General features: G+C 43.2%; 2 protein-coding genes across 3 annotated transcripts in view; one reads left to right on the top strand and one right to left on the bottom strand.

Annotated features, from left to right (window-relative positions):
* The first annotated feature begins 238 nt into the window (after positions 1-238).
* Positions 239-6,642, top strand: myl1 (myosin, light chain 1, alkali; skeletal, fast). 2 transcript variants are annotated; one of them, XM_071529141.1, is made up of 6 exons: positions 239-434; positions 1,738-1,765; positions 3,726-3,869; positions 5,013-5,186; positions 5,302-5,379; positions 6,064-6,642. In XM_071529141.1, exons 1-6 carry the CDS (start codon positions 321-323, stop codon positions 6,090-6,092), a joined length of 567 nt encoding a protein of 188 aa, XP_071385242.1. In that variant the 5' UTR covers positions 239-320; the 3' UTR covers positions 6,093-6,642. The 2 variants fall into 2 exon arrangements, with proteins under 2 accessions (XP_071385242.1, XP_071385241.1); XM_071529140.1 differs by having other exon boundaries at positions 239-455.
* Positions 6,643-8,977: 2,335 nt separating this feature from the next.
* map2 (microtubule-associated protein 2) overlaps positions 8,978-26,442 on the bottom strand; it is a 46,724-nt gene continuing 29,259 nt past the window's right edge. Inside the window, exons 12-17 of the mRNA XM_071529139.1 lie at positions 25,993-26,300; positions 19,461-19,553; positions 16,658-16,750; positions 14,340-14,421; positions 13,185-13,297; positions 8,978-9,199 (exon numbers count right to left, since the gene is read on the bottom strand). Of these exons, the coding sequence (XP_071385240.1) occupies positions 8,978-9,199; positions 13,185-13,297; positions 14,340-14,421; positions 16,658-16,750; positions 19,461-19,553; positions 25,993-26,300 (911 nt within the window). The remainder of the gene's footprint in view (positions 9,200-13,184; positions 13,298-14,339; positions 14,422-16,657; positions 16,751-19,460; positions 19,554-25,992; positions 26,301-26,442) is intronic.

The raw sequence follows: 26,442 nt of genomic DNA, 5'->3' as shown, positions 1-26,442 counted from the left end.
GACCCCAAGCAACCTCTCACACCGTTTCCTATGTTTTCTTTTTTCACTCCAAGATATATGGCTTGAATAAACACTTTCTGGCCCGCAGCCCCGTATTCCATGTTTAGAGCGGACCCCCACCCCTCCTCTCCGCTGGCCAATCCTTTCACGGGGACCGCGTTGACGGGGGGCGAGAGGAAAAATAGCCTCATATATATACGCCCAGACGGTGATTTCTTGCTCCGAGTCCCCTCCACAGCTACACTCCTTGTGTTGTCACCCGAACCGGGAATTGTCTTGTGTTGTAGGGTCAACGTAGCCCAAAGTCTCCACCCGCTAAAATGGCACCCAAGAAGGACGTTAAGGCTCCAGCCAAGAAGGCCGAACCAGCCAAGAAGGCCGAGCCCGCACCGGCACCGGCACCCGAGCCAGCACCCGCTCCTGCAGCCCCCACCGTCGACCTGTCCGCCGTCAAGGTACACAGAGAGCATAAAGCCTGCGTTTTAGGGATGGGATGGTGGGATGAGATGGAGATGCAGATATGGCTGCTGCGGAGGAGTTGGGATTTGACTTGTCCGTTCTCACTCAAAGTGATGTAATTAGCCCTAGTGCAGTGGTTTTTCCTAAAGTGGGGTCCAGGAAACCAAGTGGTTTGAATTTCACTATTATTTCATTCATTTGAAGTTAGGACAGAGAGACAGTGTTATAGGACTGTTTACATCTTTCATAGCTTTCAGTCACTCCATCTACAGTAGAGAGAGCTGTCCATTTCTACACCAAATCCACTAACCCTAACTCTCATATGGGGTCCCTCTGATCATCAAATGGGGGTCCGGGGCCTAATGTGTATCTACTTTGGGCCCCTTGTCATGAAAATGTGTAGTAACTCCTGGCCTACTACAACACATCTTAGCCAGAATAGACACATTTCTATTAAATTCTCTATGTGGATGCAGACTTGACGGTGAGTTAGTGAGGGCAGCAGTGGGTTTTGCTGGAGGGACCACTTCACTTTCAGAGCTGGGAAGCGGACTGAGCAGAGTGACTAGAACCATGGATAGCTCACCAGCCCGTCTAAACCACACCCCTCGGCTCTCTGGATTGGACTATTAGAGTGCCACCAAATGTGGAGATGTTAATGCATCTAAAGTTGGACCTCCGCAGATCGGGTACCACCGTCAAACCCGTGAAGCTAATTTTGGCAAAGAGATTACTTTAATCCTGCTTTAGACCTGATTGATTAGTCTATAGATTAGTGGAGAAGGCCTGTGTGTTGTCTTGTGGCTTTAATGCAATTAAGGTGACATGGCTGGAGATAGGGATGTTGGAAAGGAGAGGATAGGGCAGTTTTTATTGGGGTTACAATGCTGTTTTTGCATTCAGGGGGATCGGCTGTATGTCTGTAATTGACAAACTGAAAGTCACAGCATTATTCTTCGCACTAAGTCAGTGTGAAGTCATGGTTGGGTGATATGAGAGTTAAAAACGTGCCAAGACAGAAGCTCATCGTTTGTTCTGCAAGCTTATGGGCTTCATAGTCTGAGCAGGTCGACATGAAGTGACCTCTCTGATTCTCACAATGATAGGTATCAAGGTTTTATGCCTGACACACACACACACAGACCCACACAATTTCTTCTAATGTGTATATGGTGCATTTCTGTCCCTGGGAGCTCTGCTCGTCAGACTCCTGGGCTTGATGTATGTTTTCTATGGATTTCTGCTGCACTCTCATGGCTGTTTTGTGTTGGTCTGTAGGTGGATTTCACCCCAGACCAGCTGGAGGGTGAGTAAACCTCATTTTACCATTGCCACCTTGTGACACTCCCCATAAATCTCCCCTCATGAGCATCTCTTGGCCCACCGTGAGGCAAGCCAAAGAGGCTGTCACTATAATTAATGTGTGTGTCAGTGACTAATAAGTCAAGTTGGAGAGTGAGACATTGTAGGCTACTGCAGGCTCCTCCTGAGAGATAAACACCGGCCTATTGAGCGTGACAGAGGAACATGGCTATTTGAGGCTATGGAGCTATCTGAATGTCACAAAAACTTAGGTGTGTTTCCATCAGCTTGCTTGAAGCAAATAAAAGCTGTAGATTTCCTAAACATAGCTATGTCAGACAGCACCCATCTATGAGAATGGAAAGTCTTTACCTTCTCGCCTTGATTTTTGCATTTCCATTGCTATTTATGGCATAATTTCAGTGATTTCAGTGATTACCACCTTTAACTAGAGAGGGGAGAGCTAAGTAGTGAAATGAGCTGGTGTAGTGTTTGATTGGAATAAAAACCTGCATGCTATTGGCCCTCCGTGGCACCGGATTGGACACCACTGGACAAGACCTGCCGTCTGGCCGGCTGCTGGTTACGCTGTGGTCAGCATTCCCTACTTTTACTCAGGTCACCCCCAGATGGCCTTAAAAGGAGGGGGCTCATATTCTCAGCTATGTTTATCAATTCCAAGGTGGTCTTTTAAAAGACCCATAGCCCCGCTGCGGCAGAGAGAAGGAGACAGCTGGGATGGAAATCACATAAGGGGGCGCTAAGCTTTCAGCGGAAGTCCCTCTATTGAGACCATAATAACAGAGCCCATAGAAATGTCTTTCCCTTGTTGTATCCGTCCCTTGCTGCAGTCTGACCAGGAGCTGTCTCCATCTGGTGGCAGACACTTCCAGTTAGTGGAGTGCAAAGCAATGTGCCCCATACTAGAAAAAGACGACAAAATCTAAATATACATTCATTAAAAATGCATTTTGGACACTGGAAATACATTTTACTGCTGTGCTGTTGACAACATCTGTATGTGTATCCAGAATATAATTTGACCACTTATAGTATATTTAGACTGAATATACACATACAAATACTTTTTTTTTGCCAATTTTTGTACATTTTGGCCATTTTTGAAACATATTAATATATTCTATAGGCCTATATACAGTGTATAATAATAATAATAATAATAATAATAATAATAATAATAATAATAATAATAATAATAATAACAACTTAGATTTAAATAGCGCCTTTCAAGAGACCCAAGGACGCTTTACACAGTGAGGCAGACAAAACAAATAAAACAAGAACAGAAAATAATAAAAGCAATAATTGCCAGGGATGAGAGAGATACACTACATACATATATACATCTATATTATACCAATATCACAGCAAAACTATACGTCCCTATATTATAGGACTATTACAAGAATATTATAGTGAAAAAAACCTTATGTACAATAACATTACTATAGTCTCAATGCTGAGTACTACAAACACACTATGAGAATATAGTGATCTCTGCTCATTTCTAGCCATCAGAATAAATCAGAATAAAATCAAACAAAACCGTGTTAATCCAGGTTATTTAACAAAAAATAAGAGTGCTATCACTACTAAATAGTGTTTTGTCATCTGCCTTCAGTTCACCACACAGAAACAGAAACATTCCCATAAAAATACTATTGTAATCCTATAATACATTTTAGAATACTATACAAATATCACAACTAAACTGCATGTTGAGTAAGTAAATTCTAATAAGTTTCTATAGGAATATTATCATAATACTAAGATATAAAATGACCATAAATTACAATAAGGTCACTATAAAGTCATTTTTGAGCACCACAGGCACATTGTAGGTCCCTAGAGGCTAGTCCCTATAGGAATATTATAGGAATACTATAGAAGTATTGTTGATGTTGTGATTAAGGTAATGACTCCCTCCTCTCCCTCCATTCTAGACTACAGAGAGGCCTTTGGTCTGTTCGACAGGGTGGGTGACAACAAGGTGGCTTACAACCAGGTCGCCGACATCATGCGCGCCCTGGGACAGAACCCCACCAACAAGGAGGTGAAGACCATCCTGGGAAACCCCTCCGCTGATGGTAAGAGACAGGAGACAGGCTTTGATCATACACAGCCTAGTAGCCTACTTGTTCACTGTACTGTAATTGAATTAGCTGAGGATTAATGAGGTGGTACTCGGTTTTGACTGATGATGACTGATGAATGATTTTTGGATTGAAGCAGCTGATGGCATTCAACACAATTTCTTGCCAAATAATTCTAAAAACTTTTTTACAAAAATTCAGTGTTTTCTCCAGAATTGTATTCCTGTCACGGTGGAAAAGTCTCTGAAACAGTTTAGACAATGAGAGACAGAAACTCTCCACTGAAATCCAGGATGGTACTACCACTACTATTACTATTACTGGTACTACTACTACTATTACTACTACTGGTACTACTACTACTACTACTACTATTACTACTACTGGTACTACTACTACTATTACTACTATTACTGCACCTGCTACTACTACTACTACTACTACTACTACTACTACTACTACTAATACCACTACTACTATTACTACTACTACTACTACTAGTACTGCAGCTCCTACTACTACTACTATTACTGCTGTAGGTTATGAGCTTCCCACAGACAACCAGTGTAGTATTGATCAGTAAATATGTAAACAATCAAACTGCATCAAATCCATCATAGCGGAGATGGACGACAAAGAATGGCATATATCTGAATTTTAATAAAAGGCCAATCCATTGGTCTAAACCTGCATGGGAAAAACACCTACATGCCTATTAGTAATTATTAGGAGCACATATAACAAGCACATTGTTCTGAATGATCAGGAGTACAGACACCATAAAGGGCTGATTGGCCTAATGTAATGTTTGGAGTTGGTGAGATGACCAGTGATGTAGTGGTGAATAAAAAGGAGGGTAAACTATGACCTCCAGTTGGTGATCATCATAAGGCCAACAAGCACTGATACAAAAATATATCTGGTTGATGCTTACAATGATGTATACTATGATTTTAAGTCATTAAGATTCATGTCAACCTATCAAAGGAGGTTAAACTCTATTTCTGCAAATAAAACAGTGGAGTTTAGGCCCTGGTGTTGAGTAACAAGGGCTTTGTCAGTATGTCTCGATCCACCTGACTTGCTCACCTCTGGACGGACAGTCACCTGTTGCTGTTCTTGCCTCCTGTCATGCAGACATGGTCAACAAGAGAGTAGAGTTCGAGGGCTTCCTGCCCATGCTCCAGACCATCGTCAACAGCCCAAACAAGGGAACATTCGACGACTACGTTGAGGGTCTGCGCGTCTTCGACAAGGAGGGCAACGGCACAGTGATGGGCGCTGAGCTGCGTATCGTCCTGTCAACACTGGGTGAGTCGGGCCAGGCAGGCCCCTGCTGGGTCAAGAGTGTGTGTGTGTGTGTATGTGTGTGTGTGTGTGTGTGTGTGTTTTACTGATATGGACTGTCCTCTGCCTCCCCCTACAGGAGAGAAGATGACTGAGGCTGAGATTGATGCTCTCATGCAGGGACAGGAGGACGAGAACGGCTGTGTCAACTACGAGGGTGAGCCACAAACTCCACTAACATCTATTATAGTCTACTTTATTATAATACTTTATACAAGAAAATGCCCTTGTCCACTTATATGAGATTATATAAGACATTATAATACTAGTCACAATGCTAAACTATTATGATACTTTTATTAACTAATTATCTTACGTTTCTTATCTTATCTATCGTTTCTTACGTTTCTTATACGTATCTTATTACGTATCTTATGTCTTAAGTTCTACTACTAATACTGCTGCTACTGCTTGTAATAATATTGTTATCATTATTATTATTTATTTATGTATTTATTTACTTACTTATTTACTTATTTAACTAATTATACAATTATTGACATTCATTTTTGAGGCATCAGTTCAAGTGAGGCATCAATTTCCATCCCTATATAAACTTCATAGATATTCAAATTAAGTGAATATGATATATCTTGCATGTGGCATAATATTTTGTGCCATGACCAGACCAAACACAGTATATCATGGATTGGCCAAAGTCCATATCTCACCTGATGCCTCACATTTGTAGCTCTACATTTAAACATCCGGCTATGAAAGTGACGAAACATTTCATTGACTTCACTTGGGAATATAGCTCATTGTTCTCTTCTTCTCTCTCTCTCTTTTTCCCCTATCTATCTCTATGTCTGTCTCTCCCGGCCCCGGGCTTCATCTGCAGCCTTTGTCAAGCACATCATGTCTGTGTAAGGACCCTGCCGCTGCAGTGGTGAGCATGGTTTCCCTATGTGCAGACCCCATGGTGTCGAGACATCCACTCGCTGTTTTCCTGACCCACCTGAGGAAACAGCGGGAACAAAGGACTATGAGATGTCATTTCTAAACCCTTCTTTTTGTTTTGTTTTGTTCTACATTTTTTTTTTCTTTTCTCTTTTGTCCAACTGGTGCTCTCCGTCTCCTCCTCCTCTATTGGAAGCCGTCCCCATTTCCCACGAGACGTTTCATCGCTCTTTTTCATTTTTCATCCCAGCCCCCCCTCCCCCGGTTCCCCGTCTCATTGGGGTTTTTGTCGTCTTTGGTCTTCATAGTGGAACAGTGAGGGAGGGGAAGGCGCGATGACGATGACGACAGCCGTCCCCTCCCGTCGCTTGCTGCCCGGCTGGCTCTCTATCTGCCAGTGGAAGTGACTGGCTTGGCCCAGGACCGGCTATCAAAATGAATCCACTCCCAACACGCCGCAGCCCCTGAGTCTTAACTTATTGTACTCTCCTCTGTCATTTCACAATAAACTTTTCACAAACTCCCATTTTTGTTCTCAGCTTTTTGATTCTCCACCGCAGTGAAGTGCATGGTGGCCATTTTGAATAATCTCTACCTGGAAGAGCAAGTCCAGTATGCTCTGTCCTACTGTTGTGTACCAAGATACACGCATTTATCATTTCACAGATTCCCCATTGAAAAACATATCTGAAACAAACGGAGCAAGAATCTAGAGGGACATGTTTACATTTTAATATATCCACTATCTTTAGCTACCAGAGTCTAGCCTAGGCTAGCTAGTATCTTACTAACTAGCTAGTAAGCTAACTATCTTCCCTGCTAAATTCAAAAAGTTGTTGTTCTCAAAATGGCTTGCTAATTTGGTAACTGTTAGGTTTATCTGTATTTTGTCCTCACTTGTGCTTATATATATATGCCAGTCTTCTGGGTGGAGTTTCCTACCCCAAGTGTTCAAAATGGCCGCCGTGTGAATAAGGTCCATTCCTGTTAAGTACACAAAAAAGAAGACAGCACTCCAAATATCAATTTTTGTCCTTATTTTATTGTCATTAATTGTTGTAATTGGTGTCATATCAACAGGAGAAAAACTGCGTACATCTACTTGACCTTTTAAATACATTTACAGTTGCTGTGGGGTGGGGGAGTCGGGTTGGGGCGGGCACAGGGAGGTGGGGAATGCAGAAAAAACACAGAAGCAAACAAACAGTCGCGGGTGAGGGCAATAATTAGGAAGGAGGCAGGTTATACCACAAATGGTGACTGAAAAAAGAAAACTAGATTACCCAAACACTTTTCCTAACAGACGCAACAGGATTCCCGAGGAGTTCTCTCTCGGTCGTTTTATTTTTCTTTTATGAAACGTCTTTTTTATGGATTTTTTTTTTTTTTTATCTTTTAAATGTTTTCTTCCGCTTTCGTCCCCGACATATTGCAACGAAACACCCCCGATACAGTAGCATCCCTTTTTAAAACGGCGTTGGGGATCTGTGACACGCGCACACACACAGATCTTAGCTGCGTCCTTTCAGAGCAGCTGAATCTCAGGTTACAATCGTAGCTTCTTCCTCTATGTGGCTCAGACAACAGACAGTCCTGACGAGTGCGATCTCAGCCTGCGTTAGGGGAGGAAAGACTGCGCTGCCCAATCGTCTTACAGCCAGGCAAAGATCATCTAATGTGAGCTGATTATCTGCAGCTCTAAAGACAAAGATACTCTCATCTGTTTCTGTTTTTTTGGATGGAGGTGTGTGGCATGAAATAACAGCTCCGGTGTTTAATATCGCTCTGATGTATAAACAGGTTTGTATAGAGAGCCAACTGAGAAAGTACAAGGTTATGACGCCTCTTCAACAGGACTGAGATGCACTCCATAGCAACACCGCATCAGTTGTCTGAGGTCGTCGCCAAGCATAACACTGTAAACAACTAATAACTACAAAACATGAACTTGTTTCATTTTTTATCCAATGATTCAGGAAATAACTTACTAAAATCATTTTTTTAAAATACAAAATAGCCTCTTTTTGTATTAGAATCGATACATGCTCGTCATAACATGATCTAGTTCTTGCAATAATGCAATTTTACAGGTATAAGTTATAGCCATATTGTCACTTTTAAATCACTTTTAAAATCGATTTGAAGAGATGTAGGTGGCAAAGAACTTGTATTTTTATACACGTTTCTATATATATTTGTTAAATATATTATATATTGGATGACAAGCATGACTTGCAGTAAGGATGCTTGGTTCTTTGGGGGGGTCTGGCGTCCATGCACATTTACTGAGCAAAAACAACACGTGCTGCATGATGTGCTGGCCACATGACTTCCTACTGAGCGTAGAAAAAAAGGCTGTAGCTTCTTCCAAACACTGATCCGAGACCAGCCGAGCCAATACCTGGTCCTAAGCAAAGACAATTCTGTACAAACCACTAAAGCCGATCTGGGACCAGTGCTCAGACTGAACTATTCTATGCACCATTATTCAAAAAGAGAGGCCAAAGAAAGAAATTGGAAATAGCACATATTTGGGTTGGAAATAGATAGGAAAAAAGAGGACCAAAGTACAGTAGCTCCTAATTTGAGTCTCTAGTTTGAGAGTTGGTGTTTGTTTGATGGATCTTAAAGTGGGGATGTGAGCGCAGGCGGTTCCTTTAGAGGCTGTGGATTAGCTGAGCGGTATGGTAGCAGGGAGTGGCCTCGGGGGGGCAGGAGCGGGTGGAGAGGTTGGGGGGAATTGGGGACTCACTGAGACCGGGTCAAGGATAGAGGGTTGGAAGGGTGTGTGGAAAAGGCGGCGTCCAGAGGAAGGGGAGGGCATCTGAGGAGCGCCAAATCCAGAGATCCATTGTTCACAAGCCCTGCTTGGCCAGGGCGGCGGTGACGTCCTCGGCCAGCGTGGCCAGCTGCGGCGACTCCAGCATGTTGAGGCTGCCGGAGGAGGATAGGTGGCTGTCCCGGTGGCGGGTGGGTGACACGGAGCCGGACTGTCCCGGTGACTGGGTGACGATATCGGCCCCGTGGTCCACTCGCGCCTTGGCGTGGTCGCGGAACGACAGCTTGTGGCTCTCGATCTAGACGAGAGAGGAGGTGTGAAGTGAGAAGTCAAGGACGAACAGTTACAACATGTTGACGGGATTCAAAATGGAGTGTGTTTTGTTCTCTCTTTTGTGTGTCTCACAGGCTTTAGTTAGGACTAGGTCACTCACTGTCAGCACTGTACACACAAGCTGTACTGATACGTCATAAATTATCTTATCCAGAGAAAACCAATATTTGACTTCTCTCTCATATCAGCAGATGAGTCAGTCACTTGCTCCAATTTCTAACTGTATCCTGACCCATAAGTACTGTATGTGCCTGCCAATCATTGACCTGCTGTCTGTCTCTTTGCCCAATTCTTGACTAGAGGCAGCTGTTCCTAGTCCTGGGTTGACTCATTTCTGAGGCCTTCAGCTTCTGATCCACAACTTAGAGCCTCCCCACTATTACGGGACCTAAACACGGCCCCTAAACACTCATGTTGGAGGGCATCCCACTACAAGTGAAATTGAGGAATTCAAGTGCTGGCTGAAAAGCGAGGGTTTACCCAGCAGGCACTGTGATAACAACTGTGGAGAGCATGGCGGAGGAGGGCAGCTTCCCACAAATGTAATAATATAGTTCTAAATTAATTGGCTACAATTCAAATTACGGTAATATCTAATTATAAATATAGCTATAAGCGGCAATTTAAGGGTTCAAACCTTTTTTCGCTTCACGGAAGGAAGCAGCTCAATCGGCCAAAATTAAAGCCGCTAGCAGCAACGAGCGGGTGTCAGGCTTCACAAAGGTGAACAAAGTCACTTCAGCTAGTTTAATTCTGTTTAAAGACGGAGCGAGACCAATCACACACTTGTTTCATCATCATAAAGCCTGCAGCATTTCAATAATTGCGCACTCAAAGTTCCGCCATTCGTCCCCCCTCCATCAGATTTGAACGAAACTCGGTGTGCATGTTCAGGAGATAGCGCAGGATGTCTCCAGTGAGTTTAATCAGGATTGCTTAAAGGCATCTTGAGTCATGAGCAAATATGTGATAGGCCACGCCCACATCAATATGGCACTTCAGATTTTGGTTAATACTTGCCCCCAGAGCACGCACACCAATTTTGGTGAAATTCTGTCTGCAGGGTTTTCAGATACACGTTTGTGGCATTTGTGACGCCCCCTATGGGTCGGGCTCAAAATGCTTGGGTAGACCTATTCCCAAACACGGACTGAAGTTACCTACCAAGATTTATGATGATCGGACAAATGGTTAATGAGTTATGGCCAATATTTGCTAAGCCTCGCCCTTTGCGAAGATATTTTGGTTGATGGCGGCCATGTTTTTCAACCGATCTTGCTCATTTATAATAGAAATGTGTATCACAGTCCCCCAAGGCTGTATACCAAATTTGGTATTGACAACGTCAAAATCCAAAAAGTAGATGTCACATTACTGTTTTTCACATTATGCAAATTAGCAAAAAATCCATCATGGCAGACTTTTATGGTCCAGGAGGCTTTTTTGTAGAGCACACTGAGCTGGACTTGTGTGTCAAATTTCAAGTCAATCGGACTTACGGTGTGAGGGGCGTGGCCTTTCCAAAATTGCATTTTTGGGCCTTAATTACAGCGCCACCATCTGGCCGATTGGGCTCATATTTCTTGGGAAGCATTTGCACATCATTTCCAGTTATTGGGCCAAGTTTCATGGTTTTCGCTCATTCCAGCTCACGGCAATTTGAGCCGCGGCAGAAGACAAAAAACAATAAACCGGCACAAACTTAGAAGGGTTCTACCCCTTCACGGTTTGAACCCTAATAAAGTAAATAAAATGTACTTTTCCAATAACATGGATAGAAACTGCACTGCATTATCATTGGACTGTTTGACAACTATGAAATTATGATAAAAAGGAAAACATGGTTAAACCATGGGGAAAACGTAAAAACACCCAACTTTTTTATGTTTCCCCAATATATGATACAAAGTTCATCAACATGTCAGTTTTTGTGTGTGTCTTTCTACCTTCTGTAATGTTTTGTCTATCTGTCTGTCTTATCAAATTGTGCTTGGACCCCTCAATCGCCGCTTGCGGCTATATTTATTATTGATGTTTTAATATATTAAACCAGTCTCCCCTATAAGGCTCTGAAACAAACATGCTAACAATATTAAGGAAATGCGTGTACCTCAGTCTGATGCAATGCGCCAATGATGCGACGCAGGAGTCTTCTTGCTAGACAGCCCTGCACATCTCAAAAAAAACTGAAAACAGGCTGCAACTGTGGCAACAGCATTTTACTCATTTAGATTTGTAATCTTTTCATTCACAAATCTAAATTCATGAACAGAAAACCCCTTTTTCATTTGTATTTAATTGACGTAACTCTTTGGAATAAATCTGCAACCATCTATCTGCGTATCATTCCCCTGTAATGACTGATGGAAATATGTTTGTGTTTTTTTTTGTTTTGTTTTGTTGTTTTGTCCTTGTTTTTGTGCTTGTATGACATCAACAACTCATAAAGGAGTGTTTAAAAAAAATCCAAAAAACTTTTTATATCACGTGTCACCTCAGTTCCTCATCTGTCTCTACATCACTAACAATATCACTCAAAACAAAGGGGGAGTAATGGGACGGGGGGTTTAGGTTTGGTTTAGCGGTATTTAGTGACAGAGGTATTTACCTTGCTAACCTGCTATGCTGTTAAAGGAATACACCAAGTTTCTGGGAGATTGTCCCGTTTACCCATGTCAATTTACCCATTAAGTGATGAGAACATCATCCAAGTGTACCAGGTAGATCATTGGCTGCAGTGCTCACTTTGAATTTAACTGATTTAAACTGATTTGTTATGGAATGTTTATATTACCACTGATAACAGTGGTATTTGTTGTTTTTAATTATTACTATTCATCTGTTAATGTCTATAATATTAAAGTAGTGGAGCTGGGCAGCAGGTGGGGATGATTGCCAGCTTGGATTTCATCTGAGATTGTCAATGTTTTGTTTTTGTGGATTAGTCGGACGAACGCAAACAAGTTTAAAAAAAAGCAAGAACATTTTATTAATAATAATAATAATAATAATAATAATAATAATGATAATAATACATTACATTTATATAGCGCTTTTCTCAGTGCTCAAAGACGCTTTACGAACACAGGATAAAACAATTTTAATAGAGAAAGGAAATATTAAAAAATGTGAGTCATGAGACGAGAGGGAGGAAAGGGGGAGAGGGGAGGGGTAGAAGATTAGAGGTCAAAAGCAAGAGTGAAAAGGTGGGTTTTGAGGGCTTTTTTGAAAGATGACAGAGTGTTGGCCTTTCGAATGTGGCTGGGGAGGGTGTCTGCAGACCTGAGGTGACGGGGAGGGGTGGGGTGGTGGAGGAGATCGGAGAGGTAGGGGGGGGGGCGCAGGCTTTGAAGGTGGTGAGTAATATTTTGAAGTGTATCCTGTATTTGATCAGGTATTTTGACAACAAGCCCCAAAAAAACGGAACTGGCGACTGCCAATATTTGCAAGTAACTTTCAGAAAAAAACAAGCCCAAAGTCACTTATCTGAAGTGGACTTGGCAACTATACTGTGAGCTGCTGTGTGCTCATCAACACGTACAGTATATCATTAAGTATGGAGCCATCTGTAAGCTAGTTGCCGGCTGTGTTTACATCTTTTAAATCACTGAAACATGTACATTTTACCAATTCTCCTACACAACACTGTTTGATTTAGCAGCATATCATTTATGATTGCTTACCATTTAGCTTTAGAGCTGCTATGAGGTTTTTTTTCCTCACGTTTGAGATGTTAGTCACCTACTATCGCTGAGCAGAGTGTATGCTAAAGTGTTAGCATGGAGATAATGATCTACTGGGGACACATGGATGATTTATTTATTTAATTATTTATTTATTTATTTATTAGTGTCTATGTTCTCATCAGTTAACAGGTAGTTTCACCAATATCCCAAAAACCTGGTGTATTCTTTTAAGTCATATACTGGGAGACTGGAGGTGACACTTACCGCGACATGGCCTCCACCGGGGGTGTGGTGGGCGTTATCAAGGGAACCCACCTTGGCCTGGGCCTTGTCTTTGAAGTCCAGCTTCACAGTCTCGATGCGCACGTTACCACCCCCTGGGAAGAAGTAAAGAAAGTATATAAACTGTAAAGACAGAATCAGGCCATGAGAAAAACGTATATTCATATAGCAAAGGCTTTGACAGAGAAATTCCTGAATACTGCTCCTATGATTAAGTCGCCACATATGTATTCATTCATTCAGGGATATCTTGAGTGTCGCAGTGTGCTGACTGTAAAACTGAGGACAGGATGAGACCAGCTGATGGCGCTGCAGGATTTCAGACAGTCACCAAGCTTTCTAGAACACCATCTGGGGCAAGTGGCAAGGGGGTTTTCCACACCTCACAGCTGAACAGCAGGCCGTATACAGCAGTATCTTACAGTATGTGCACATACTTTCATTCTGTCTCTATTTATCTGTCTCTTTATCTCTTTCTCACATATGTACAGTATAATTTAAGGATAAAGTTCACCTAGTGGCCTCAATTCCAGATGGTATTGTTCTGAACCATTTTCAGCATTGTACTAAAGATATACATGCGACACGTTAATTATTTTATTACATTTCCCAGTAATGAGTAGTGTAACAAATAACAATTTCAATTTCAGTAATTACATCACAGTTACTAATCCAAAAAATAAGTTGTTACTTTTGTTATGATCCCCAACTGGTAGAAAAGGTAGAAAGGTTGGCTTTCTCTGGTTGGAAGTATTTCCACTATTTTGATGAGAAATGGTAGAAAACTTGACTTTCTCTTGGTGTAAGTATTCACACTACTTTGATGAGAAATAGTAGAAAAGGATTAGAAACTGACTCATCCTGAATTACTGTTCCAAGGGAGTAATAACAAACACAATACTATTACTTTTGAAATGAGTTCCAAGTTATGCATTACTGTTTTTTTAGTAATCAGCACTGGTGATTCATTCACACTCATTACGCTCATCAACACTGATTGAGTCAAACACATTGGAGAATAACAGTAGTGGTTTGGTGCAGCTATGCCTTGGTGCTGGCTCTCTTTAAGCACTTTCAGGTTGCGAGCTCAGTTCCCACTGCTGGCACCGTCCTGAATGTGTACGGGCTGACCGTTACCTGGCCGATGGCGGATGTTGTCTAGAGAGCCACACTTGGAGGTCACGTGACTCAAGTCAATCTTCTTGTTCTGGATCTGCACCTGGGCCGGGGAGGGGCAAGGTCAGAGGTCAAAGTTCACAGACAAGGTACATACACTCCCGCTGATCCATGATGCTCACATAGAGGATCAGAACAGCAAATTGCATCTTTTCTCTTTTTAATTATGGGGAAGGACATGGCGTATTTGACCTATACTAAGCTACAATTGCTGTTTGAGGAAAATATAGGGTTTTGAATGCAGTGTGACTACCTCAGAATGAAAGGCTACAGTTATCTACATTCCAACACAGTGATATTTAATTATGTAATTAACCCCAGATTAGCAGAATGCCAGTAAGTATTAAACAGTCTTCATGTTCTGCTCTATGGAGAGTTGCTGGTGTCTGCTATGGAGACCCACCAAATCAAGATTGAATACAAAGCTATGTGAGTGCTGTAATTGCATCCTGAACTGCAGAACAGAGCTCGCCATTTAGCACGTTCTGGCTATAAACACAAAACCTGTCAAGAATACGCCATAAAAGAGATTCACTGGAAGACAGTTAAATCGGAGGGCGCAGTTGAAAGCAGCCACAGGCAAAGACACACACAACGGTCTATTACATAGGAGAGGAGATTGCGATGTGTGGTTATGTGACACACCCTGGGGATCTGAAGAGAGAAGGAGGAAAACCACAGAGAGATATGTAAGGAGTGAACTGATGAGACAGCAAACAGAGAGGAGGTATAAAGCTTTGGACACAGCAGAACGAGCGAGAAGAGATACACAACATCCAGCGAGATGAATCACTGGGACACGCCTGTGGTCAGTGATCACTTCGCTGAGTCACCAATTCACTTGATGTATCTTTTGGAACCTGAGACTCAGTGCTCATGTTTTTTGAAGGCGTTTCTGCTCTGCTAAACTGCTTGAGCGGAAAATGGCGGGAAGAGAGCGAGGTGATGACGAACAACAGGGGTCATGAGCCAGATTTGAGCCCATGACAGTGCGAGTACAGAGTATGCACCTTAGCCCGCTGATCCACCAGGATGCTCTTTGCTGTTTGGTTAGCTTTTTGGACTGACATACAGTACAGAGTCCCTTACCCATGCATAGCGCTTGCAAAGATACGTGAGAGTTAAAAGACAGAGGTGAGAGGTGATTTGTGTCAGCGTGGGTGAACGACAAGCAGCATGATGGCTTGTCTCTCCAGCAATCGAGTCATCAAAAATCCATTGACAATATTGATGGAGGTTTGCTTTAGTTTGCCCAATTTTTACATTGTCTTCTCACAATTCTAGATAGTTGCTGATTTTTGGTATTTTGTTTTGCATAATGCATAGTCAAGAGTATAACCGGCCAACGACACCATCTAGCGTCAGCTTTGGGTATTACAGGTTGGCAGGTGGGGGACAGGTCCATTCAGGTGTATCAGGTGGATATAAACAGGATGTGTAGGCTTACATCATGGTAAAAATGTTTGTTCAAGCTGCACTAGGCAACTTTGTACGTTGTCTGCTCCAAATGGCAGCGAGAGGTCACTGTTTGAAATCTGTTTTAACTTCAATACCCAGAAATCAACTGCACACAGCGCACTCATGTTTACCAACCTGGCCGGTCTGCAATCAGATTGGACATTCTTCTCTATTGCAGCCTCATTTTGTGTTTTAGGTTGATAAGACTGATGTACTTGTTTTTTTTACATAAAAATATTGCTTAGTACAGCTTTGAAGAACCAGGTATGGCACACATTTTTAAGCCACATTCACTGCAGAATATTGAATCCTGACTCATATTTTTGATCCTGTTGGTTAATAATTAAATATTGGAACGTTGAGACCTTGCATTGTCTTTTTTCCCTGCACTTATCATTTTTGGACTTTTCAAAATCTGGTTCATTCATCATACTATGGACTTCACTTGGATTCACATTGGATGTGTTCATCAAAGACTTGACACCTGGTTTTAGCAATGGCTTAGTTGTAGCTAGAAAGTTCTCATTTTCAAAGCTGCTACAATCCTGCATCCTGCAAGTGCTGGAGAGAAGATGCTCAACATTCAGCCTCAAAATTCCTCCCAGGACACAAACCACCACTGGAGAAATAAGGAGTCAATGAAAAGCAGCCAGGTAAACAGCACCAGCACTGCTCCTGAATGAGTGAGTGACTGTAAGATAGATTGGTAAACTGCAAAGCAAGGAGGAAGTGGGGGGAAAAAAACAACAATGAAAACACACGACACAGAAAGAACACTGAAAACGACACCGAAACGATGGGAGTTGCGGCGCGAGACTCACGTTTCCACCTCCTGCTGAGTAGCCCCTCCTGTCCAAGGACCCACACCTAGACTGAACATGGCTATAGTCCAGCCTAACGCTAGGGATGAGAACCTGCAGGGGTGGAGGTGAGGAATGGGTTGGGAAAGGGTTTCGGGTGTGTGACACGGCACTTTATTTTAAACTCTTGTGAAGCATTTAGTATCCTGCCACTGTTTAAATATCCTATCTTAGACCTGTGTGTTTCTGAGTATGTTTGGCTGTTTGACCCAGTGGTTGTCCCTGTTGCTCTGAACAAATATTATTCCATGATGGTTATGATCGCTCTGCACTCTGCACAAATCTGCGAAACAGATTTATCTCGCTATTTGTCTCAAAGCTTTGACTCCTTGTGTTCGCCTGCCTTATGAACCCGACCCGCCCTGCTGTTTGTCTCTAGCTACGACTTGTGGCTGCTCAAGAGGATTCTCATTGCTCTACGTCCCCTTCTGCATAACATCCCATGAAACACGGGATTCCCTGCAACAAATGGAGCTAAACTGTCTAATAGAAGCCGGAGCGAGTTAGTGGCGAGTTAGTGTGTGTTTCAGCCCCATGAGGAGTATGGATTTGGAAGTAGAGGATGGCTAGGGTGCAGGGTAGTACGAACGGCCTCAAGATGTTGTGGCAGTTCATTTGCGTTTACTTGCATTTTGAGTCCGTACGACCAAAACCATGACCACATACCTTATGGCAAGAAGTTTTGCAATACTTTCCTCCTTGAGTACACAACAGATATATGTGAAAAACAGTCTTCTACTTTGAACGTCTCAGAAATGGACCACTTCATGCCCAAATCCATAATTTGCCCTACTGGGAAACCACTGTTCTCAAATTTCAAAATAAAAGTGATATGCACACCAAACAAACCCAATAACTAGTCTTGTGTGATCCTGCATTATAGCCTTGTGTATTAGGTGCATGCTGGTCATTTTTTTTTTTTAAAGATTTATTTTTGGCATTTTATGCTTTATTTGAGAGATATAGTGAGAGAGAGACAGGAAGGTATGGGAGAGAGAGCGAGGGGAGGACATGCAGCAAAGGACCACGGGTCGGATTCGAACCCGGGTCGCTGCGGGAAGGCCTGAGCCAAATGGTACATGCCCTACTCGGTGAGCCACCAGGGCGCCCCTGCTGGTCATTTCTGAGACTTTCCAAGTTGAGTTTCACATATATTTGTCTTGTATATTCTCAAGGCAGATGGCATCACATCAGAACCCACTTTGGACCAGCTAAAATGGTTGTGTCTGGACTCAAGAGGCAAGTGAATAATTGCAGCGACATCTTGAGGCCATTCGGTTTAGAGTGCAGGGTTGCTAAAATACGCTGTGGTCAATTGCTCTCTGTAGCTGCAAGGAGACAAAGCAGGAGTGAGACAGACAAAGCAGTGCTGGTACAGTCCATAACACATTGACAGATTCTAAATACATTTTACACAGAACAGCACAAAAACAGAAGGACTGGGTGGAAAAAGACAAACGATATATTTTGCGGAGAAAGGATTGAAGTGTTTAAGTTGACAGAGAGGAGAGGAGAGGAGAGGAGAGTGCTGATTCATAAAAAAAGTGGTTTGAATTAGAGGTTCAATGCTGGTGCCTTGCAGAGAAACAGGAACAACAAAACATGGCGCCTGACATTGCTCTCAACCAAGAGATACTTGATCAACTCCCTCAGGTATATCTCTTTCTGCCTCTCACTTGCCCAGGACTGTGCTTTACTATCTTCAAGCTAACTTCATAGCTTCATCGGACTGAAGAAAGGTTTTGAAATAGTGTAACATCCAGCATAACAACATACAAATGGTTGTTTCAGAGTTCAAAAGGACTAAGAATGCAAAGGTGTTGATGGGCTAGATAAAATCAAGAATGGCAGTATAGACAGAGAAAACACATATACCTCATCTACTGGGTATATATCACATCTACTGGATATACGTATATGAAACTAAATGACCAACAAGAAGAGGAAACTTCAGTTTTTAATGTGGGGGCTGTTCAAGAGGCAAACAGTGGCGGATAGGGAGTCTGGATAAACTGCATGAGTGGTAATGTCATTTCCAGGGAAAAGAAGAGTTGGATTTTTGAGCCTACACATTTCACTCACCAACAGACCTGCCAATAGCCTCCAGGAGAGCAACGTAGTGAGGAAAAACTAAAACTGACACAAGCCAAGAGCCAATATGTAAAGGAGTATAGGATTAGATGAGAATCTAACCAGGGCAGAAGTTTGCCAATGCAGTGGCTTGAGCCCAGCTCATCTGGTTCCAGCACAGTCTGTCTAACCAAAAGGTCACCTTACCGCCCCAACATGGAGTCATTTGGAAGATTATTATCTTATCTTGAGACCGGTAATGCACTCTGACACTGTTTTGACAGCAGTGAGGAGGCTAAAAACAGAGGCTGTCAGACCAGTTGGAATGCTCTTTTTGGATGTTGGCAGGCATGTAAGTGAGTAAAATATAATGTCCGCAATTGCCAAACCTCCTTTAAATGTGATCTTTGGGGTGAGATTAAAACTAAGGTGAGAAGGTGAGATTGAAACTACAGTGCTGAGATGGGACCGTGTTAAAATAAGATAAGATAAGATAAGATAAGATAAGATAAGATAAGATAAGATTGCACTTTATTGATCCCCTCGGGACATTCAGGTAAAGATAGGTACAGTGGGAATTCTCAGGACAATCACAGAGGTGGCCTCCCAAGCTCTGAATTAGAGTCTCGACCCATCTCCTCGATGGATGACGCAAGAGAGAGGAGAAAGAGGGTAGAGATGGAAGGGTACATACATTGCCTCCACGGGGAGAGTGCTTCAGATTATCCTTGGAGCCGCACTTTGACTGTATGTGACTGAAGTCCAGCTTCTTGTTTAAAATCTGAATCTATGGAGAAATACAGAGATAATATGGGCCTCTTAAATGGTGGATGGAGATGGATGCTTGTCATGAAACCACTGGCAGGAGACATTAGGACGACACTGATGAACATGGTATTGAGAAAATGCTTGTTACTGCAGATGAATGACATGGCATTTTCTGTTATTGAGTATGATATGGCCTTTTGAATGAAATTTCTACAACAGTCCCACTAAGAAATCAAGTGCAAAATCAAACAGAGGTACATCTTGACAAGATTTGTGTGTGTGTGTGTGTGTGTGTGCATTACTGAGTGAGAGTACATGAGCATCTGCATTCAAGTGTATTTGTGTGTGTGATTCTGAGCAAGTATGTTAAAGGAATACACCAAATTTTTGGCACATTGGCCCATTGGTCAATTTACCTGTTAAGTGATGAGAACACAGACACCAACATCATCCATGTGCTCCATGCTAACACTTTAGCATACACTGTGTTGAGTGATAATAGGCCACTAAAAGGCCTGTAAATTCATCAAATTTAAAAAATGAAATATCATCAATAAATACAGCTGATGTATTTATTTTTGGACCTATTTCAGCTGAGCAACCATGTATTCATCCACTGCGCAGTGATTTTTAGCTGCCATCACCCACCATTTTCACTTGCTATGGAAACAAGGAAAGTTGTCCCTGGTAGTTCAAAACAGTATGTTATTTTTGTATCATATTTTGTGTCAATTTTACCAATTTCCTACACTGCTGAGTACAGCAGTACACTGCTACAAGTTCTCATTTTCACACTTTTGAGATAATGATAGTAGCCTACTATGACTCAACATAGTGTAGGCTAAAGTGTTACCATGGAGCCTAATATCGCTCAACACAGTGTATGCTAAAGTGTTAGCATGGAGCCTAGTATCGTTCAACACAGTGTATGCTAAAGTGTTAGCATGGAGCCCACTATCACTCAACATAGTGTATGCTAAAGTGTTAGCATGGAGCCTAGTATCACTCAACACTGCTGCTAAAGTGTTAGCATGGAGCACTGGACCGAACAATGTACTGGAGACACGTGAATGATTGTCATGCTCTCATCACTTAATGGCTAAGATGGCCAACGGGTCAGTCTCACTCTCCCAAAACTTTGGTGTTTTCCTTTACCTACTGTAGGAAACATGGTGCTAACAGACAGTGCTGAGGTATACCAGCGGGTCTTTGGTCCAGGTCACACTGTGTGCTGCTGACAGATATAGGGTAATGGAGACGAGGCGCAGTACTGATTTCCAGATCCAGGAGGCGCTGCGTTTGGCCTCCGTTGGCATACTGTGGCCCCTGCGCTTCTACAAGCACAATCATAGGACAGGTCAGTTGGTATGGCAGGGACCCACTGGACTGGTTGGGGCTCGCTACAGCAAGTACGTTCTGTACTATATAAGGGTCAGGCCGAGGAGTATATTGCTGTTGTCATGTGAAAACCTTGTAACTCCAGTCTTGGTGATTTTCATGTTTAACTTCAATTCAAGTGTTGCAAGGTCCTCTGTGGGGTGAGAAAACAAACTACCCTAGCCTTTCAAAACCCACTGGATAAACTCAAAAATGCTTGGTGGTCAAGCTAGGCAAGGCTGTTTTTCTTAGGGCGTTTTCACACCTATAGTTTGTTTGCTCTGGTCCGAATAAGTTGATGAGTTTGTAAACTTGGAGCGTTTTCCCCTTGGTTCCAAGCGAACCAAAATGCATCACTACAAACCACATGAGAACGTTCACTCCGCTTATTGGTCAGATGTGTCTGGGGCGGGAGCAAGAAAGTAAATAAAGGAAGAAGGTCCTGTGTTCTGGACTAGTGCACATTGCTATGCAACATGGAGCAATGGCAGAGTTGGCATTTGCTCATAACTGTTGTAATTATCTGGGCAATATACCAGGCAAAACTGTACCAGCAGAATGCCAAATGCACTTCGAGGAAACGTCTTGAAAATGCTATACCTGCTATACCTGCTATACCTGCTATACCTGGCTACAGGAGCCGTTTAGCTCAAACTTGCGGAGTAAATAGAGTACACCTGGTAGTTGGGTCGGATCGAGGTCGGATCACGTTCCCACCACAGACGAACCGCTCCAGAGTTCGTTTGGGACCGGACCGAGACCACCTCCTCTAAAGGGTCTCGGTGCGGTAGTTTTGGTCCACACCCGAGTACGATTACTGTGTTCACAACTGCCCAAACGAATCCCTCCAAGGGGGAAAATGAACCAGAGTCCGATTTAACCGGACTAAAAGCGCAGATGTGAAAACGCCCTTAGTTCCTGAAAAGTTGGAGATGTGAGATTATCACATGACAGCAGCAATACACTGTAGAGGGGCAGTTCAAGAATACTTCAATCACGGGGGGCACAAGGCAGAGGGTTGAGAAGAAGACCATAGCAGGCCATATCTACAGAACCAGCTTCTTTATTCCTAGTTTTCTAACCAAGTAAACAGGTGCTTAAGGATGGCCTCAGCCTGATGTCTTTACTTATTGTATACCCATCTTACAGTGCAGTGTCCAAATGTTCAGATGGTGAAGAACACAGAGAACACTGCTCTGAGGAATGGGTCAGGGAGACCAAATTTGTGGGCTGCCACCTTGCCATCCTTAAGCACTTGGTCCAGTGTTTCTTCCATTAAGGAGAGGTGTGTTTGGATGTGAGGGGAGGGAACACTGTGGGGACTGCACATCTGGCTGCTTGGTTCTGAAACACTTCAGAATGAGGCCAGTTTGTAATGAAGCAGAAGTCACCTTTTTATGTTCAGAAATGTCTGAAATGTCCTGTCTTTTAAATTACGGTCTCACATTTAGGCCTTAAGAGATGAGGTTCATCTTCAGTCTACATATTTTCTTTCAAAGCACAAAAGGCAAATGGTGACACTGAGACACTGAGAAGGTGGGAGAGGAAGGACGAACTGTGACATTGTGCTGATACGGATTCCTACTCAGACCTACTGTTTCCTTTGTTAGCCTTTTTCCCTCATCCAGAAGAATGAATGCATATTCCTATTTTGTGTCATTGATAAATTGTGCTTTATCTCCACACAGACATTCTACAGAGAGAGATCTTTAGCCGACTGTCGCCTGGTCTAAAGTAGATGTACCATGATGTGAGATACTCAGTAGACTCACATTGACCACTACAACAGCAGACAAACTCCCACACACACCAAGCAACAGGCCACACTCAAAATGGCGGACAGCAGACGACGATAAGCACACAGCCCCAGTTGCTGTTTCAAGGCCTAGGATGTAGAAGCAGTGCATTGTGAATGCACGTATAATAATAATGTTAAGCTTCAATGATCCCTGGAGGGAAACTCACTCTCTGGTGAACAGGTAAATTCAGGTACAAGCCAAGTATTAGTCTCAGTGTGGAAAGTTGGTCAGAGCAAACTCCTTTTGCACGGATACACACAAAAAAAGTTTTGCATAACCCTCCACTTTGGTCCAGTCTACACTATCAAAAAATGATCAGATTATTAACGAATAATACATTTGTGTATAATCAAACAAAACTATTAATACATAATACAGTGGAAGACCAAAACTCATTTTTCTTATTTCTATAATTGTCTGATAAGCCGCACAATTATTCATCCCTCTCTGAGGCGCTTTCTTTAAATCCACTTATATAGCAAATAGCAGTGTTTAGGCTAAGTGTTTGTCTAGACACTTGCTACTGAGCCTCCTAAAACATTCATGCGCCTTTAAACCCCTCTTGAGTCGCGCCGTCAAAAGAGCAGAAAGCCACCGTGTGAAGAGGAGGATTAAATTTTAACTCGCTCTCAGGCGGCTGGTGGCTAAAGAGACATTGGGCAATATGGGAGTCAGGCCGACCTCGCTGCACAGACAGTCAGCCCTGTGTTTGGGGGGAGAGCTGTCACTACTAGTTGGAGTCTATGGAGACACCCGCTGCCACCCAGGGGTGACACACACACACACATGCACACACACACACTTTAGGGGGCTAGGGGTAAATCATGAAGGTGCTCCAGACCTTGAAAATGCAACACCAAGTGGCAAACACCCACATTTTCTGCACACATTCAAGTTAAAATGCTGAAATTAAAATTTTGAGTATGCACTTTCATTTTTAAGCAGATGTTGAGATGATTTTGGGATTGATGTTGAAGTTCTTGACATCAAAGCTGCTGTTATTGACACAAAGACTGATGATGCTCCTTTAGTAGGAGTGTTGAGACTGTACTTTGTGGTGTTTTAGACTGTCATGAAGTTGGGATGTCCTCTCTCCTGTATTAGTACTGCAGACAATTCCTTCTTGGTTATATCACATTAGAGCCAAATTAGTATGTTCTAACGGGAAACTCTAATGTCTTTCAACCAACAGGTTACCAGGCCATTCCTAAAAAGAGATCAAACTTGATTTTTACAAACAATCCCTCTTGGGAATGGAGCATAATGGAAGTAGTAAGATCAGCAAGCATGCAGGAATAAGTGGGAGCTCTGCAATGAATACATCGACATAGAGGAGGCTGTTATTCCTGGAAGCTTTAAATTTGTGTGTCGTGGAAACATCTGTGATGGGACGTACCTACTTGATACGCCCCATGACAATCTCAACTCTCTCCTCTAACATTGGAATTTCTATGCGAATGCTCAGCAGGGGGAGAGTTTGATAAAATACTGTGTGTACGTGATGAGGAGGTCACCCCTGAAATAGCTAGACACTGATGTTGGGGCATGAGTAACTTTGGGAGGCTGGGGAAACAGGCATGGGGTGTGCCAGATAACAGAGTGACACATTCGCGCACACACACACAAACACACACACACACACACACACACACACACACAAAGGAGTGCATGGCAACATTCAGCTGCACGACCCTGAAAATAAATCACTCCCAAAATAAAAATGTAAAAAAGTATTCAATATATGTGTGGAAATGACATAAATTTGTACAACTCCTGAGTGTGCATCACCCTACTGCCATCTGCCACTCATCCACTCTACAGAAACCTCCACTCCAAAATACATTTGCACACGTTAGGAATAACAATGCCAGACTAGATGCAGCACAGCCTCCGATCGTGACCCACGACACACACAAACACACACCGAAACTATCCCTCCGCCCGGCCCGTTTCTCCTGCAGATGACAGGCAGGCATTTGGAGGATGATCTTTGCTTATTTTGTGGCTGGCTGCACAGAGCAGCGGGGAGATCAGGCAAGTTGTAAAGATGTCAGCCAAAACGCTAAGGCTCCTAATCAGGTCATCAGCGGAGGCTTGTAAGAGCTGATCTGTACAGACACACTGCTGTAGCCATCACGACGCTCCCTGCTGCAGCGGTGACTTTGTGTTTGGGCTCTGAGAGGCTCGCGCCGGAACGAGAGATCTGTCACATCGCCGGGTGTACGCTCCAGTCGGAGACCCGTCTTAGGCAGATTCTGCACGGCAACAGAAAACGCGATTTGAAATGCAGATTTGCGTTTGCTGGAAGTGCTGGCCTCACACAAGCCAGGGGGAAGAAGCCGAATGTGAAGTATGAAAAGCTCTGTACAGGGTTCCCACGCTTACGGTCAAATTTAAGGATTTTTCAGTGACTTCAATGACAGAACTCAAAATTGACATTGGTCAAAATTAGACATCATAGAGGCCTCATTTTTTACTCTCGACCTTGTCATGCCAAGAAATCCTGGTGAAATCATTCATTTTAAAACTGCTGCTATATCAACACAAATCTCCATGGAGAGAGATTGCCAGAGAGCTGAGGCATACTGATGACTTTGGGTGCTATATTTCAATAAAAAACATTAAAAATAAAGAGTACTTTCAAGGTCATCCAATCACTTTAACAAACGTTCAAGGCTTTAATAGATTTCTCTCAAATCCACAAACTTTTGGGCCTTTGGGAACCCTGGTTGTTGGGGGAAACGTCATCTTCAAAGAATAGAAACATATAGACTAAAGCTGCATTTCATTCAATTGCATTTGCATCAACCAGATCGCAAGAAATAGAGGCAAAAGTCCAATGTTATTTCCTCAATTTTAGTCTTAAGTTGCACTAAATGGCTGCAAGCATTAATGGACGCAACGTTATTTCTTCTCCAGAACGCCATCCATCTGTTCCCTTATTTCAAAGAGCACTTAAAAAAAAATCTTTCTTTCTGCTTGTCCCTCTTTTAAATCCATGAGCCAGCAGACAGATTGAAGGACAGACGGTGGAGGTAGGGTGAAAGACTGGAAGACTATGAGTGTGGTTACAGGCAGTAAAAGGGGAAGAGGGGGAAAGGCCATAGGAAAATAAACATAGCAAGGCTGAGGGAGTTGAGGGAGCAGTCAAAAAAACACTTTGTCTGAGACCATAAGCAAGACAGAAACACATGTAAAAAGCATACAACATCGCAAAGGAGAGGAAGTAGTCGGACAGAAGATACAGGGTTTCGGGAGGAGAGGGTGGAAGACGAGCGTTACCTGGCCTCCTTTGGGCTGGTACTTGATATTGTCTGTGGAGCCGATCTTGGACTTGACGTTCTTGAAGTCGGGCAGCGGCTGGTTGAGGATGCGGAGCTGCTTGGGCGTGGTGGCGGGCGACTTGGGCGGGGTGCGCACCACCGCCACCTTCCGCTCCTGGGAGATCAGGCTGAGGGAGCGCGGGGTCCCGGGGGTCCGCGAGGACGAGGAGTAGCTGGGCGGGGTCCCCGGGGTGATGGCCGTGGAGCCCGGGGTGCGCGGGGTGGAGTGGCCGCTGCGGGCCGAGCGGGAGCGCACCGACTCTGTGCCTGGATTGGAGGGAAATTAGGGTGGGGGGGGGGGATTGGACTGGTCAGCTGGAGGTTAGGAGTGCATTGCAAAGTTCTACCATTTGCTGTTGTTTGGTGATTTTCATGTTTTAAACAGGAAATAACGCCCCTTTAACTTGAA

Source organism: Centroberyx affinis, unplaced genomic scaffold (assembly GCF_046629955.1).
Source record: "Centroberyx affinis isolate AG114_WGS23_722 - 3 ecotype Tasmania unplaced genomic scaffold, CSIRO-AGI_Caff_v1 ptg001769l_1, whole genome shotgun sequence".
Classification (NCBI taxonomy): Eukaryota; Metazoa; Chordata; class Actinopteri; order Beryciformes; family Berycidae; genus Centroberyx; species Centroberyx affinis.
This window is presented reverse-complemented; position numbering and strand designations above follow the sequence as displayed.